We start from the raw sequence: 17,635 nt of genomic DNA, 5'->3' as shown, positions 1-17,635 counted from the left end.
TGAATCAGAAAAACAGTCACTAAACTTTTGCAAAAATGCTGACCTTTCTTTATCTAACACAGATAAATTTGACTGATCACTATCTGAGACATCACATGCAAAAATCAAGTACACAGAAAGATGATTCTTTATTACAGAAGTGATAGCAAAAGCAGATACAATAGGGACTGAGTCTCCTTTAAGCTTTACATCCAAGATGTGAGTTTTGTCCCTATGTTGTACAGTGATCTTTTTGTTGCAGGCATCCAAGACTCCATGCACTCAGAACATCCACGAGATCCCCAACAAGGCGTCACAACCTTCCAGCGGCATGATGTAAAACTCTTCTGTGTCCACATACGACTGAATATGCAGACACAGTTTTTCAATGATGGGAGTAACACACTCTGAGTGGCCAGGACATGCCAACCCTGCCTCTGCTGTGTACCCCATCTCTTCAGCTCTAATGCCCAGCTTCATAGCTAACTCTGGTGAGATAAAGTTGGCTTTGGCACCTGGATCAAAGAAGATGAGTGCCGTGTGATCCCTAACTTTACCCCATGCCCTGCATAACTCACTGGCATCTGTGCTGGGCCTGTCACCCACCATGTCTGGCACTAAACCTGTCGTGGGTTTAGGCTTCTTGCCTTTCTGGTCTTCTTTATCCTCTGAGTCAGCTGGTCTTTTCCTTTGTGGACAATTGATAGAAAAGTGACCAGGCTGCTTGCATATAAAGCATTTGTTCTAAGCCATTAGGACCTTTTCCTCGAGCGACTTGCGCACAAAAGGCTTCCTTTTCTGTTCCTTTGCCTGCGCTCCATAAGTCCCGACTAAATCCTTGTCTTTGGTGGCCTTTTCTGACCCCTGTGACACATCAGGAGCCGTTTTCACAAAGGGCTTCTTCGCTGAATTTTTCTTTTGCTGCCCTCCTTTGTCGCTGCTCGGAAATCCACTGTCCTCTCCTTCAACAAGGCAAGACCAGTGTTCGCAACTTCCATAAGCTGAGTGAGGGTAGCCACTCTGTTCTTTGTACAGTAATCGCGAAGCCCTTTGAGCAACCCACAATAGTACTTCTCTATCTGCTATGTCAATGGCACAAATCTGTAGGAGGTCACTGAGAGTAACGCTTTACAAAACCTCCTAATGTACTCCAGCAAGCTCTTGCACGAAGCTGAAGTAAGCTGGTGCCAATCTGTCATGACGTCGGCTTCAAATTCATTTGACAGCCAAGCAGATGCAAACATTTGCTTGAAGTAGAACCCAAGTGGCAGTGCCTGTCCTTGCATTAACAATGCCGTCCACCATGTAAGCGCATTGTCCTTTAAGAAAGTGGCAGCTTTCCTGACCTTCAAGGCCTCTGTAAAATTCCCTCCCGCATAAGTTGTATCAAACTGCTGGAAAAAGGTAAGAGCCTTCGTCTTATCCTCGAAACCATTGAAGGTACTGAACTTTACAGCTGCACCACCTTCTTTGTAAGCCTTCGGCTTCTCTAGTACCCCCAAGTTGTCATATGGAATGGTCTGCAACATGGGCATTGTAGTAGGCATGATCGGCACATCTTGGCCATTCACATTTTGCGTCAGAGGTGCAATATCTCGCTGTTGTCCAGAAAAACCAGCCATGCCAAAATGACCCTGTGGCACCCCAAACTGGCCCTGGTTGCACTGAAAACCTTGCTGCATGCCGATACTACCATACATGGGGTTTGGCATGATGCCTTGCATAACCCCAAACACTGTTCCTGGCATGTACGGCTAACTTCCAGGCGCATAACCAGCCATACTTTGGAACACTGATCCACCCCCGAAATACCCAGGATGTACCGTGGGTGGTGGAAAAACTGAGTGCATAGCCTGGTATCCAGTTCCCTGTCGATTCAAGACAGCATGCTGGCTATGATAGGTGGCGGGTTGAATTGGCATAACCTGTGGAATAGGCGTTCTAGCCACCTGTTCAAGCACGGGAGGAACCTGTTTTGGAGCCCCTGACTCCGCAACATGCGAGTGTTCCCTTTCCTCCTGAGCCGCATGAAGTACCTGGGCTTGAGCATCAACAAGCTCCGTACGCAGCGTAGGTTGTCTATTTTGCTGTTGCACTGGTGGCGCTTGCAAGAACTCCATAAACCTTCGATTCTGCACCAACTGCGAAAAGACATTCACCGCGGTTCCTAACTGAGTCTTGAACGCATCATCCTCAAGTTGCCAAGTCATAAAGCCCTGTACTACTGGAGAGACATTCACATTGACACGAGGTACAGACTGACGTGGCCGTGAGCTCTCACCAATCTCGAAAACCATAGGGATCTCCTGTCTGTCCTTTGAAGAGGAACCCTCTTCCATAATGCCCTTCCCTTTGTCGACCATAGTGTAATCCCGCGTTCTTGTACTCTGTGTCTTTACCCAAACTACCGAGGCTCACTCTCTGAGGAAAAAGTGATTGATATCCCGGCGAAGGAACCTTGAAACCGGCCTGTGGGGCGGTAGGCGTTGGCTTTCACCCGAACTTCTTTACTTTAGACACACACACAGAAGAGCACTTTGCAAAGGAAACTGCGACGGGAACTAACACTTGGATACACACACGGCTCGAAAGCTAGAATGCCCTGAGCAGACGCCGACAACTTGTAGGCCCCAAAATTGGCGCCCCTTTCGGTATTTCTTTATTCTTTAATAGAGGGAATAAAATCTGTGATCTCCTATAAGCTGCCCCGCACAATCTAGGCTAAGAAACACCTGTTCTGGCCCGATTTCGGCAACATAACTGTACTAGGACGCTTCACAGTCAGTATCCCCACGCGAAAGGTGACTTTCCCGACGCATACAGACACTACAAAACCTGGCGAGAATCTGCAGCACGCTGAATTCTCTGTTTTCTGCCCCGAAAATGCGCCAGTTCACCTATATAGCGGTCCCCTCGCGTCCCCGAACCTCCTGGGGGTATTAGGGTCCGTTTAGGGCCGAAACCCTAAACCTGCAAAAATACACAGCAGGCTGTAATTCCCTGTTTTGGGCTCCGTTTCGCGTGCCGGTCGCATATGTAGCAAGATCTCGAGCTCCCGCACCTATAGGGCTACTTGCCCTTTGAATCGGACGAGATTTCTAACGTGAAACCTCTCCGAATTCACCTATAGCGGCGGGGATTAGCCGCTAGCTAATCCAGTTCCTGTGCAAGAGGCTCTTGCCTCGGCAATCACGCATGAACCCACATAACTGTACATTGGTCAAATGAAAAGCCCACTCGTGGGGCATTGGCATAACATACTGCTCGTAGGGTAGAGAGAGAGGGCAGTGCGTAGCGTGCAAGGCATCACTCCTGGCACCATACTGTACATAAGGGGGAAAGGAAGCACTCCATAGCTCTTAACCTGTGACAGTTTGCAAAAAGAGCCTCCTCCCAGCTTAAATTTCAGCACTAACTTTTCCTTTGTGAAGCAAGTGCACAAAAATGCGCCACTTGGCGCATTTACAAGCATTTTCCCGTTTCGGGTTCGCCACTTAAAAATCTCCCAACTGGTCGCCCAGTTGACTTCGCGGCAGAGTTGTAAAATGTTCCCCTAGTCATACCAGAGGTAATGACACAAACACATTTAATGGCCCAAAATAGCAGTTCCCTAAATTTTAGGAAATGATTCCGTTGGGCTCCCTGTGGTCATCTGACCATCTATCCTCATTGGGACCGCATCCAAAAGTGCAATGTGGCCCAACTGTCGGATACTTTCTGTTGGCATTCGCACCTTGACTTTAGGCCTTTATTGAGTTCACTTCCTAGTATCCACCAACTTGCTAAGTACGACGGGGGGACCTATATGATCTTGCTCTGAGCCTAGACATCCTCTTACCATACGAATTCAAGTGCCGACCACTACCCATCTGCGGGTGAAACTACCGTTCACATTGGCCATGCAATGTCCGACCGTTTGCTACTTCAAGAAGAGGGTCTCAAAAATAAAACAAAACCTCTTGGAAAGAAAGCAACAACTAAAGTTAACAGTTGCCACGTCCCCGTGACACTATTGCGGACTCTTTGCAGCAGGCCATTGTGGGCAGAGGGATTATAATTTATTGTGCCAGGCAGGGCTCAGTGGATTACTATGCAGGTTCATGGTTGCCTTCTGGGCTTCCTGAACATCTATGCGCCCAATGTGGCGAGTGCTCGAGCAGAGTTTTGGTCACAGATAGTTGAGTCTCTGCCGCAGGCAGAACACTGGTGCATAGGGGGGGACTTCAACATGTTGGAGGACCCTTCTGACAGGATTGGTGGTAGCCATGCTACTGTGCATGGAGTTGAGCTGGCAGCTTGGGAGAGGTTTTGTATGACTCTGAGGCTCTCGGATGTTTGGCAACACTCTAGTTTTGTGAGGCCCCCAGACAGCCTTGCCTTCTCTCGTTCGGACCGCAGAGTGGGAGGAGTGAATCTATCGCAGATAGATCGCTTCTACACTAGTGACCATTTCAGTGACTTGGGAGGGACAGTTGGCATTCTGGCAGGGACTTCCTTCTCGGACCATGCACTAGTGATCCTCACAGTGGCAGACAGGCAGAGGAGAGGGAGCACGATGCTTTGCATCCCAGAGAGGGTCTTGCTGGACTCTACACTTAGAGAGCGAGTAGTGGCTCTCTGGACAGAGAGCTTGGACAGGCAGGATTCTCCTGCTGAGAGAGTGGCCTCAGGACTAGCTTAGAGTAGTCGTTTCTTTCTCCAGGAGTCTTTGGCTCGTCGGGGGCTGCAGCGAGAGAGGAGGAGTAGCGTCTCAGATGGGGCATTGCTTCGTTAGAGAGGATGCAGGAGCAACATCCAAACAGTCCCTGGTTGGAGGAGCAACTACAGCAGGCTCGCCAAGAGCTTGTTAGCACAGAGGAGAGGCGACATGAGTTTGCTTTCCACCAACGGGCATCTCAGTGGACACAGGTGAGCGACAGAGTGACTGGTGCTTTCTCTGAGGCAGTGGGACATCGGCATTCGCATGCCAAGTTCAGTTAGTTGTGGAGGCCCAAGGGTCTGAGCCCGAGAATATGCGTGCAGTTGCTACTGACTTTTACCGTGAGTTACTGTCTGTAGAGCCCCAGTCAGAGCGTCAGGATGCATGCAGGGAGTAGGTTTGGGCACAGATGCTTTGTCTTGTGACTGAGGAGATGCTTCAGAGGCTTGAGCTGCCACTTCAGCTTAAGGAGCTGCACACGGCTCTTAGGGCCCTCCCCCCTGTGGTAGCTGTTCAGGTGAGGATGGGTTGACTCCCAGTTTTTTCTTGGAGTACTTGGACCTACTTGGCCCAGATCTCTGTAGTGCTTTCCAGTACATTTTGCACACAGGAGTGATGCCTGACAGCATGAGTGAGGGCTTGATCTACCTCATTCCCAAGGAGGGTGGCTCCTTGGATGAGATTCGACAGTGGCGCCCCATCACCATCCTCAACTCAGCCTACAAAATTCTTGCCAAGGCTCTGAGTTTGAGGATTCAGCCACTTCTAGAGAGCCTTATACATGGGACTCAGACAGGTTTTGTCAAGGAACGCAGTATCCTTGACAACATCTTTACTTTTTGAGAGGCTTCTGTCCTAGCACGGCTCCGTGGTGAGGACCTAGTGATTCTTCTTCTCGATTTTGAGAAGGCATACGACAGAGTTGACTGGGACTTTCTAGAGGGCACTCTAAGCAGGATGGGCTTCTCAGATGCTTGGATCAAAGGGGTGTCAGCTTTGCACAGACAGGCTCACAGTCAGGTACTTTTGTCAAGAGGTAGAGGTGATCGCTTCATGTTCACACGTTTGGTCAGACAAGGCTGTCCTCTTGCCCCCTTCCTCTTTCTGTTCTATGCGGAGGTGATGAGCAAGTTTTTGGTGTCGCAGCAGGTTGGTCTACGGGGCTCAGCACTCCCTATTCGGGGAGATGAGCTACTGGACGCTGAGTTTGCCAACGACTCAGCCTTGTACTTAGATGGCCAGGAGGCCAACCTTGACAGGTGTGATCAGGCTCTGGAGACAATCTGTTGTGCATCGGGTGCACTGATCAACTGGAGAAAGACACTGGCTTTCTCGATTGGTAGTGCTCCTATGCCCGATTGGATGCCAGGGGAGGGTTTTAGGTGGATTCCCCCAGGGACTGCAGTTCAAGACTTGGGCTGTCAGGTTGGTTTGAACTTGTCTCCCGAGCAGCAGATTGCTCCCCTTCTCCTGTCTATCAGGAGGAAGTTGTTACATTGAAGCTCAGCACAACTTTCTTTGGCTGGCAAAGTAGTAGTGGCCAACCAGGTGTTGTTGGCGACTATGTGGTACATCACTTCTTGTTGGATCTTCTCGAGTTCTTGTATCAGCCAGGTAGAGAGGCTGATCAAGAACTTCCTTTGGTCAAGACGTGACACTCAAATAGCCCGAGCCAAAGTGGCTTGGCAGGTCATCACTCTTCCTTGTTCACAGGGAGGGCTTGGGATCATTGACCCAGCACAGCAGAGCAGAGCCCTTCTTGGGAAGTTCATAGTCAGAGGACTTCTTCCAAGTGAGGAGCCCTGGAAGGAGTTCTTGCTACAGCGGCTTCGTGCTAGGGTGCCTCAGGCTGGAGGCCCCTGGCGACTTTCGACCAGATGGATCTTCACAGAGGTGCGCAGAGTTGGTTTGAGCAGGAGACTAGAGAACCGCTTCGCTGTGAGTTTGCTTCGATCTGGGGAGCTCTTGCGGCGAGGCCTGGAGCAACGACAGCCGACTTGCACGGAGGAGCGCCTACGACAGCCCCTTGTCTGGAACCCCATGGTTAGCACTCAGAGAGGCCACTTGGTTGGTAGTCGGCCTCATGTTTCCTAGGGTCCCATGGTAGCGGGTCCAGCGTGCTCTTTAGGTGACTGGTTAGAGTTCTCAAGCTTGTCAGAGGAGGTGCAGGGTTTCCAGCTACAGGGCATGAGAGGGGTGCAAAGCATGTGCCAGGACATCTCCCAAGCCCACAGCCTCCAATGTCCAATCTCAAGAGTTGCTGGGTCACGATTGATGACACAAGTCCTCCCACACATGCCCACTACTCGGATCCTCTGAAAACAGCACTCTGCCACCTGCGGGGCCTCTACTGCAACTCGTTGTAAGTGTCCCCCACCCTGAAGCTTGAAGAAAAGGGATGGAACAGTCTCTGAGCAGGCCCTGACTGAGATGAGAACGTCCAGTCGTGTGAAGGCTCCCATCCACCTGGGTACTACTGGCTCGAGAGGCGTGAGCCACTCAGCTGGCTGTCCACTGACACAAGTACAGTGGGATCCTGGTGAGTGGCTTTGGAGGGACCCTTTCTCTTATGAAGACCACCCAGGTGTCCCGTTCTTTCAGTACACTCTTCGACTGGGACATCATATACTAGCAGCACAGAGAGAGGCCCGCCCCGCTGCAGCACCTCATTGGCAAGAGGAGGGTCTCACAGCTGAGTTCTTGGCAACCTTCTGGGAGAGGTTGTGGGACCCCAGACAGCCGAGGCAAGTCACCTTGTTTCAGTGGCTGGTCGCACACAGAGCTACAGCAATTGGGAGCTGGCTAGTGCATAGTGGTCTCTCAGCCGCGTGTGCAACTTGTGACCATCTTGTGGAGAGTCAGCGTCACTGTCTTTGGGACTCTCCTTCGGCACAATAGGTGTGGCTTCGAGTTCTTCAACTGATGCCTGCTCTCTCCACGGCTTGACAGTACACTTGGGGAGCAGCGGCTTGGTCACGGGCCCGACACTTCAGTTTGAGCTATCTTCCACCAGCAGGATGATAGTGATGCAGGGGGGGCGACCTACACTCCAGCCTGCCACAGAGCTTACTCCACAGGAGTGGTGCAGTGAGAGAGAGGAGTGTTAGGAGCTCATCAGTGGCCTAACACTCTGGTTCATCTGGCGGGCCCATCTTTGAGGCTCGCCCTCTGCCACCAGCAGAGATTGTTCGCGATTTTTGGCTAGAGCTGATCCACACTCTCAGAGGACAGCTCGAGAGACTACAGGGCAGCTCCGACCGCATGGGGGAGCGCAGAGAGGCTTTCCTTCGACTCTAGCGTCCTGGGCCTTTCTACACCATGGTCCAGGGCGTACTCCGATGGCACTACCGACCACCTGTGTGGCTTTTCCCTCCCTCCATTTCTTGATTTAGCCCATTGTACATATGCTGGTTTTTTCATTGGGAGAGTCTCCCCACCATGGTTGTTGTAGCCCTCTCTTGAAGAGGTGGTTGTAGCCCTATGGGCAGTTTCAGTAACTAATAGAAGGATCTTTTTCTCGGGAAAAAAAAAAAAGAACATACATTAGAGGTAATCAGACAGCCTCAGTCTGCTGTCTGGATGTACTCTGAAAGAGTACAATCTTATGCTTTTCAAGAGTTGCGATTCAATCCATTTCCCAGAAGTATGCCTACCATGAGATGCCTCAAGAGCACAAATCCATGCAAATTGGAATCCCTAACTATACAGAGATTCTTGGATGAAGTTCTTATTCTAAAATAGGTTAAAGATCAAATAGGTTAAAGATCACATGCACGCTACATGTTCATTTTAGGCCATTTTTTAGCTTGACAATTTGTTTCTAGTTTTACATTAAACAAGATTCCGGAAGAGATTGAGCAAGGAGAGAAAACGAGAGCATTTGGGACAAAACACTCACAAATTTTCCTCTACCAGATTACTAACTTACAGCTTCTTTTGCTGGCATTTGTCTTCAAAATGACTTTTGTGCCTTGTGAATATGGCCTCCATTAGCTATCCTATAAAATTTCAAGATCTAGTCTAGCTTCTGTGTTGTGAAGTATCTTTAAAGACTTGGTCAACCGTGTGTAGCAGGTGGTGGGCACAATGTTTCACAATGCCTTATTATGGTATGTAGCTGAGGACAATGTTTCGCGAGCTCCAACAACCAAAGGTGGAGCGATCATGGAAGTCGAGATTTATGGATCGCAGCCAATCATGCAGAAGCAAGTTTGCTTCAACCCCATAGTGTAAGAATATAAAACAGAAAATGTTTTATAACAATCTGGTGGAGCAAGATGCCTTCTAAGCAGCATCTTTTGAGGCAAAGATATTCTAACAATATAGAAATTGTGACCCTCTCCCACTTGTGAGCATTCTTTGGCAGTCCCCCCCCCCCCCCCCCCCCCCGCCGCGCGTGCCAGGCCCCACACTCTCTTTTTCAGGTTGAGCTCTTCCACTAGCAGTAGCTACATCAGCATGTTTTAAGTACTTGAAAGTTAATGCACATCCACTTTCATAAATTTTGTGCCTTTATAAAAATAGAAGTCTATGAACCATTTTATGCCTTTATCAAAATAGAAGTTCAAGGATATAATCTTTTCAAATTTACATAAAATAAGAAAAGAAGTCAACTTGTCTAATCCCACACTTCATACATATTTTACAGAGTTTAGAAACTAAGCTCATTTATCAGTTTAATTGGCCGCATGCCAAAGTTGAACAATTAAAAAGACATGAATTGCCAGTTGGGAGCTTAGAGGAGAAATTTTCCTTTTACTCACATTGCAATAAGTCTGCTCTGGCGGTCTTTTGATCTGTTCCTGAATGTATTCATCCTGAAGGTCATAAAATTGTAAGACTGAAAATTTCTTAACTGGCGCCTCCTTGAAAGAGCAGATGTCACCCCACGTAATGCATGCACTACAAGCAGAAAAGAAAACACTTAATACACAGATTACTTGAGGACTGCTTATATGAAAATAGAAGCTAAAGAGACGGTTGTGGATTTTTCTTACAAAGAAAATCCTCAACCAAGAGATACAATGTGTAGAGAGCAAGCATTGACTGCGGGAAAGGTAAACTGTATCTCCCTTAGTAACCAGCAATATGAAACCTTCCCTTTCAACTAATAACACTCAACAATGCTGTATATTCTGATATTAATTTTCAAGCATTGCAGTTTATGCTGAGCTTCTCAATGCTAAGAACCTATGCAAAGCTCTAGGTGCTTGCTTTTCTTAGCTACCGGAATCCCTCACACCCTCATATCCCTCTGGTTGCTCCATATACAAGAAAAAGGAAGAAAGTGTGTGACCCACTACTCAAATGTGCCTCTTTATAGAAATAGGGAAACAAATGTGAACTATATCTCTCACAGTCGCCTACATTACATAAGGCGATGCTTAGCTAATGCCCCTCTTACAAAAAAAAGGAAGAAAAAAGTTTTGCAATCATTAATTTTCCATGTGGCACTTATCCACGAGCTTTATCCAAAGGTCCATAATTGCTCCCATCCCACCCGCCCCCCCTCCTGATGACAGTAGCAAGAGTCAAATAATTGATGAGAATATCAGCGATTGGATGCTCATACTCAAGGAGCGAAGTGCGGATTGGGTAATATGAAACTGGCATTATCAATGTATTAAGCAGGGAAAAACTAACTTTCAGAGTTACAGAAAACCAAAAGAAGCACGCACATTTGAGACCTTGTGATAGCCTACCTCACCCTAGGACACCAGGGCAACCAGGATCATCAGTTCTGAGTACACGGGTGCACTTTGTGCCTCGACTACTCTCGCATGAAATTTCGTAACAGCCTGCCACCAACCGCATTCACCACAGCCTTTGTACAGTACCCTTCACTTCCAAGCCTCCAGCCATGGTTTTTAAACATCCTATAGTCTCACTCTCTTACAAGGTAGTGATAGGTTCCAGTCCTACCGTATTATGGCAGTGATTTGTGTGACCACACTTAAGGACTACCGGGCTCCTTGTTCCCTCAATAGAAGTTTTTTCCCCCTGGTTTGCATATACGCCCATCATTATACAGCATGTCTTAACTTTGCATTAGCACACTAAGTAATACTACTTCATGTGTGGTGTGCTCTTTAGCTTCTCCTTCATCTTCTCCATCTTTCTGTGAATTCCTATCTTTGCATTAGCACACTTAGTAATACTACTTCCTGTGTGGTGTGCTATTTAGCTTCTCCTTCATCTTCTCCATCTTTCCGTGAATTCCTATACCCTTAATTCCAACAAATGGTAGTAGAGGGGGCTTTAGTGTCCTGAGTAGCGTTGCCAATACCCTCGTTGCTCACTTTTTCAGATTGAGTTGATTTTTGGTGAGCGTGTGCAAGGCGACATACCCTTCACAAGAGTTCATAGAGCAAGACGTCATCTGAATTTTGATTCAGGCTCATTTCTACCTCCATTTCCACTACTCGCAGTACTACGCAAGCAATTTCGTCCTTTTGTGCAGTTTTTTTGAGAGTGCAAATTTCTACAAAACAACAATTTGTAGCCTTCTCTGGGTTGCACTACACATCACACGTTGATTTTGTGTGGTTTTTTCTCTACACATGCAACTTTTGCATTAGGTACAATCACCAGCCATGACTAACAACAATGACGTTTTCGGCCAAAGTTTTGAAAGCATCCACTGTTTGGGAGCCATGTTTCTAGCTACTGGACTTTTGGGTGCCAATTTTTCATAGCTTTTTCTTTTGGGACAAGTGTCTTTATAAGTGAGCCTAGAGGGCCACTCTAAACTGATCACTACATGGTTGCACAACTGCTAAGTGACTCCCTCGTAGTTGTGCTTTATGACTTTATCAATATTAAAAGAAGTACCGTAAGGGGTGGCTGAATTGTCTCTCTTTAAGGTTCAAGTATTAACAATTTTCAAGTTTCACTCGTGTGTTTGATGTGGATTCACTCTCTTGCCATTGACTTGTCAATTACACTCGTATCAAAGCTCAACCGTTTCTTCTTCAACGGAGGATCCGATTTGCACTTTTTGCAATACACACCATGGATTCCGACACAACAACACGGAATGGGAAGAGAGAGATTCTGAGTGAGATTCAAAGGCATTTGATAGAGAAGCCAAAGAAGAGGAAGTCCATTATGATGAAGAAATCAAGATAAAGGAAAGCCAGTGAGTTGCCAACGGAACCAACCAAAGAAAATGGTCCAATGGTGGACCCAATTTCAGGATTAGACCCGGATTTCAGAGATTTTAAGCACTAGATGGAGGTCCAAGTATTCAATGATCGACTTCTTGGTTTTACCAAAGATCCTCTTTATGAAAAACATATACAAGATCGGCCAACAATAGAAGTTTATGAGAAGTGGAAAATTATGGTGAACCCTATGTTAAAGTCAGTGATGAAGATCAAAGCAAAAGGCGAACCCTGTGTCTCACCGCAGACATTCAGAGGGAGATAGAGCGCCAAGTGAGCACACACATGAAGAGTTTGGTGCATTCACGCAAGGGAAATAAATCCAACTACTTTTTCTCTGGCCCACTAGAAAAGGGGTCTGGAGGTGAAGCGCGTGTTTCTCGAAAGAAACACCGACAACGTGCTGTTCACTTTGAGGATGAGGAAACATACTCTACACACGCAGAATGAAGGTAGAGGAGGGGCTAGCGATGAACCCACAAGGCTTACGAGCACAGAGAGAGAGAGAGAGAGAGAGAGAGAGAGAGAGAGAGAGAGAGAGAGAGTTGTACACAGAGCAGGGAGAGAGAGAACGTTCGTGTGTTTTTCTGAGGCACACACTTAAAGCCCCCCACGTTTTATTATATTGGGTATATGTTATGAGGGTCCCTAGGGGTGGACCCGGGTGGTTCACACCCAAAGTGTAAAAGAATAAAAAATATGTATGAGAGGTGCCCAAAAGGGCCTTTAGACCCAACCTCCCACTTAAAGGCCCGATGTGGTACCTTTAGGCAACTCCCACTAGTGTAAGCAATGTTGATGTTGTGTCTTAGCAAGACACTTAGTGAGAACATCTGCAGGGTTATCCTGTGTTTTGACCTTTGTCAATGTGACGAGGCCATCATCTAATACTTGTCGTATAAAATGGTACCGCACATCAATGTGTTTGGTACGAGCATGGAACATGGCATTCTTAGCCAGGCATACAGCACTCTGACTATCACAACCAAGCACTGGAACATATGAAGGAAGACCAAAGTCTCTGACCAACCTGCCAAGCCAAATAGCTTCCTTAGAAGCCTCTGTGGCTGAAATATATTCAGCCTTTGTAGTGCTCAGTGCCACAATCTTCTATAACCTTGAGCACCATGAAATAGCACCTCCAGCAAGTGTGAATACATATCCACTGGTAGACTTTCTAGTGTCAAGATCACCTCCCATGTCCGAATCACAAAATCCCCGCAATGATAGTGTACCCTTGCCATAACATATACATGTGTCCTGTGTACCTTTTAAGTACCTGAAAATGCTCTTCACTGCCTCCCAATGTGGTTTGCCAGGATTAGACATAAACCTGCTAACAACTCCCACTGCATAAGCAATGTCTGGGCGTGTAGCAACCATGGCATACATCAATGAACCACAAGCTGAAGCATAAGGAATGCTTTTCATAGCATGGGCAGCTACATCATCTTTTGGACAATCAAACTTGCTAAGCTTTGTGTGCGGTGGTAAAGGCACACCAAGAGGCTTAGCATCAACCATATTAAATCTCTCAAGCACTTTCTTGATATACTTATCTTGAGAAAGGAATAAAAGACGCTTCTTTCTATCCCTCGTAACAGGCATACCCAAAATATGTTCAGTTGCACCCAAATCTTTCATCGAGAAAGTTGAATTCAACTCCTTTTTCAAAGCATTCAAAGTCTCCTTATGCTTGCTAGCAATCAACATGTCATCCACATATAGGACTAGCACAATAAGACTACCATCAGGAGCCATTTTAGTGTAAAGACAGTGATCCGCTTGATTGCGTTTGAAACCATGATTAAGCATAAAAGTATCAAGCTTCTTGTACCACTGTCTAGGGGCTTGTTTCAACCCATGCATGCTGCGTTTTAGTTTGCATACCAAATGCTCTTTCCCTGGAATGACAAAGCCTTCAGGCTGCAGCATATACAACTCCTCATCCAAGTCACCATGTAAGAAAGCAATGATCAGATCCATTTGATCCAGCTCCAAATCTAAGATAGCACATAGAGCAAAAAACACACAGAGTAGACATCTTCACTACAGGTGAAAAGATCTCCTGGAAGCCTATGCCTTCCTTCTGTGCATAACCCTTAGCAACTAAATGCGCTTTGTATTTGGGTTTGTCATCAACACATTTGATCTTGTAAACCCACTTATTAGGAATAGCTTTCCTACCTATGGGCAAGTGCACAAGCTCCCATGCATTATTTGCATACAGTGATTGCATCTCAGATTTCATAGCAAGCTCCCACTTACTTTTGTCTTCACAAAACTGGGCCTCTTTGTATGTAAGAGGCTCTCCCTCATCAGTCAACAAGATACCAAAGATGGCTGAAACCTCTCTGGTTGACGTCTCTGACGCGTAGACCTCCTCACCCAATGATCTACATTAGCAAGCAAAGGATCTACATCCTCAGGAACAATTCCGTTATTGTTTAGCAGCTGAGTTTCAGCATTCATACCCTATTGTACATCATTTTCAGCCTACTAGTCATTGTGCTCTACCCCATTTTGTGCATCTATTTGCTGTCCATTCTCTTCTGGCTATTGCACGAATGGTTGCTGCTCATTTTCAGCATCAATAGGCACCATATTTTCAGCCAAAGATGGCTTTATGGCTAACTGGTCATTATGAAATTTGACTCTCTTTTTGTCATGGTCTACATGTGTAGCATTTTGTAACAATTTAGCCTCATTAAATACTACATCTCGCTGCGTACTACTTTCCTGTAATCAGGTAGCCATGCCCTGTAACCCATCTCACCCTCATCTCCATAGCCCATGAAGATGCCTCTGATGGATTTCATGTCTAGCTTAGTCCTCTCATCTACAGGTACATGCACAAATGCCTCACAGCCAGAAACATGCAAATGGTCATATGAAGCAGGTTTGCCATACCAAAACTCTTCAGGGATGCCATTGTCCAAAGCACGATTTGGAGAACGGTTGCATACATGAACTGCAGTTTTCAAAGCCTCTCCCCAAAATTCTTGTGGAAGATTAACTGTGGACAACATGCATCGTATCCTCTCACAAATTGTGCGATTATACCTCTCAGCCACGCCATTAGATGATGGATTATAAGGGGCTGTTAATTCCCTTTTAATACCATACATCTCACAAAAAACATTAAACTCAAGTGATACATACTCTCCCCCATTATCTGTTCTTATGGCCTTTAACTTAAGACCCTTCTCTGTCGTCACAAAAGCATGAAATCTTTTAAAAGCATCAAGAACATCACTCTTGTTTTTAAGTACATACACCCAAGTCTTTCTACTGAAATTATCAATGAAAGATACAAAATAACGTGGACCCCCACGTGAACACACAGGCATAGTGCAAACATCTAAGTGTACTAAATCAAGAGCATTCAACTTTTTAGAGACACCAGATGAATAAGAAAACTTCATTTGTTTACCATAGATACAATCTTTACAAAATTCAAGGCCAAGACCTTTTACATCAAGTCTCCCAAGAGAGGAGAGAACCTGTAGTCCTTTCTCACTCATATGGCCAAGTCTCTTATGCCAAAGTTCCATTGGACAATGAACTTCAGCCATAGCAACAAACTTGCCAAGTAAGGCCTTGCAATGCAAATAGTATAAAGTTCCCCTTTTACTGCCCTTCACAATCAGCATAGAACCTTTTTGTATTTTCCAAAAACCACCACCAAAAGTAGTGAAGTAGCCCTTTACATCCAGCTGCCCAACTGATAGCAAACTCTTCTTAATGCCAGTCACATACCTAACATCATGCAAAACAAGTTCTTGGCCATTTTCCAAAGCCAAGTGAATGGTGTCAACCCCCTCAATGTCACATGCATAGTTATTACCCACGTAAACTTTACCCGGGCTACCTGCAGTGTATGTGGCAAAAGACTCCAAAGACGGAGTTACATGAAATGATGTCTACTATCCAAGACTAGGACAACCCATCATGTGCTGAAAGCAAAGCGTCAATAAGATATGGCTTTGTGATGTACATATCACTTGTCATAGCCACAACATCAACAACAGCACTCGAAGCTACGACAAGTGTTTCTTCCACATCAACAATTTCCTCTATGACCACACTGGAGGCCACATTGGCCTTGCCTAAATCCTTAGAAGAAGAAGAGGTGTCATCATCACCTTTAGCATCTTTTGCATCCTTCTTCTTCTTACCCTGCTGTTGCTTCTTCCTCTCAAGCTCTTGCTTGTAAAATTTGCAATCGGGCTTTTTATGCCCTTTGCGTCCACATTGATAGCAAGTTATGTCTTGAGATTTCCTTTGCTCTTACTCTTGCTCTTGTCCCTATTGGCCATATTATTCCTTTTCTCTGACCTGCCCCTTACATGATAAGTTGTGCCACTGCCTTCACCAATGGCTTTCCTCCTAATCTCCTCATTGAGAATGGAGCCTCTTACACCATCATAGGTTAAAGCAGCATTGTTTGACAACGACACAACAAGCGCTTCCCAACTGTCAGGCAAAGTCATCAAAAGAAAAATAGCTTTCAACTTGTCATCAAATGGGCAGCCCTGAATCCTGAAGCTGACTAAAAACACATGTAAACGCATTCAAAATGCTCAGATGCAGGCTTTGCCTCATCTAATTTCATGTTTACAAGTTTCCGCATGAGATGAACTTGATTCACAGGAGTTTTATTCTCATACGAACTAGTTAACTTCTCCCAGATAGCATGTACAGTGTCAAGACGCTTAATGTCAGTAAGCACATCATCTGACACAACCATTTTGATATAAGCAATAGCCTTTTCGTTTAGCTTTGCCCAATCTACGTCTGACAAGTTTTTAGGTTTTTCCGTGAGCAATGCATCTTCACAATCTTTAAGGAATAGAATGCCTTGCATTCTTTCCTTCCACAAATCAAAGCCTGTGCCATCAAATCTTTTGATTTCCATCAAAGACTTTGATTCACTGCTACTGGTAGATGCATTGGAAGCCAAAAATACACCAAAAATTCACTGCTGTAATTTTATGACAGCAGGCTGCAAGTTGCAATTTTAGCCTCTTCCAGGCTCAGAAAACACTGTAGAAGTGCAAGGAAACGTAACAATGCGTTACAAACACTTTATCCCAAGTGTACAGCAGGGAAAGAAGTAAATGTTAGTAATAAAAACTGAAATTTCAGCACACACATGAAGCATACATCCCGTGCATAAATGCTCCCACTTCAGTAGTAAAACCAAAGTGCATCTGCAACAACCTCAAACCTGCAATTGAGGTAAAAGCTGGTGCAAAATGTATTTTCAGCAATACATATACTCAATGGGAAGCACCTGCAAGTAAATACATGTGTTTATTATCACATAAACCTCCTACATGAGAGAGGTCTCAAACTCTGCTCAATTGGACCACAAACTGCAATACATGCTACAAATTGTCCAGAATTGCATCACATTTGCAAAAGCCCCAAAAGTTTACTGCGCAATTTGCTGACATTTCTGAAAAATCAGCAAAATCCCCAAATTTTCCGACTTAAATCTCCGAAATTTCTCCTATAATTGCACCTGTAAGGACTAAACTTGAATAATGTTGCACAAAAGTGCAAAACCCCAAGTTTAGAGCGACAATTTAAATTTCAGCAAATAGGGCAAAACCCACCAATTCTATGGGTGAATTGGTGTTGCACAAAGTGTCCCAAATGTACCTATAACACCTGTGGTTGTTGTAATTAACAGGAAAACACCTGTTTTTGAAGAAAAACAGCCCAAAATGACCTGTTTTCAGCGTATAAGCACCTACAGGCTGAGGTATCAACGTCCTCGACTCCAAGG

At 45.7% G+C, this 17,635-nt stretch overlaps 1 protein-coding gene across 5 annotated transcripts in view; it reads right to left on the bottom strand.

Moving 5' to 3' along the window:
- Positions 1–17,635, bottom strand: part of LOC147465535 (uncharacterized) — a 118,209-nt gene that overhangs the window by 15,411 nt on the left and 85,163 nt on the right. For all 5 annotated transcript variants that reach the window (XM_086520515.1, XM_086520526.1, XM_086520517.1 and 2 more), the window contains one exon: positions 9,442–9,580. In XM_086520515.1, coding sequence (XP_086376641.1) covers positions 9,442–9,580 — 139 coding nt within the window. The remainder of the gene's footprint in view (positions 1–9,441; positions 9,581–17,635) is intronic.

The sequence above is a fragment of the Adiantum capillus-veneris genome, chromosome 1 (genome assembly GCF_014529385.1).
Source record: "Adiantum capillus-veneris isolate H3 chromosome 1, ASM1452938v2, whole genome shotgun sequence".
Lineage (NCBI taxonomy): Eukaryota > Viridiplantae > Streptophyta > Polypodiopsida > Polypodiales > Pteridaceae > Adiantum > Adiantum capillus-veneris.
This window is presented reverse-complemented; position numbering and strand designations above follow the sequence as displayed.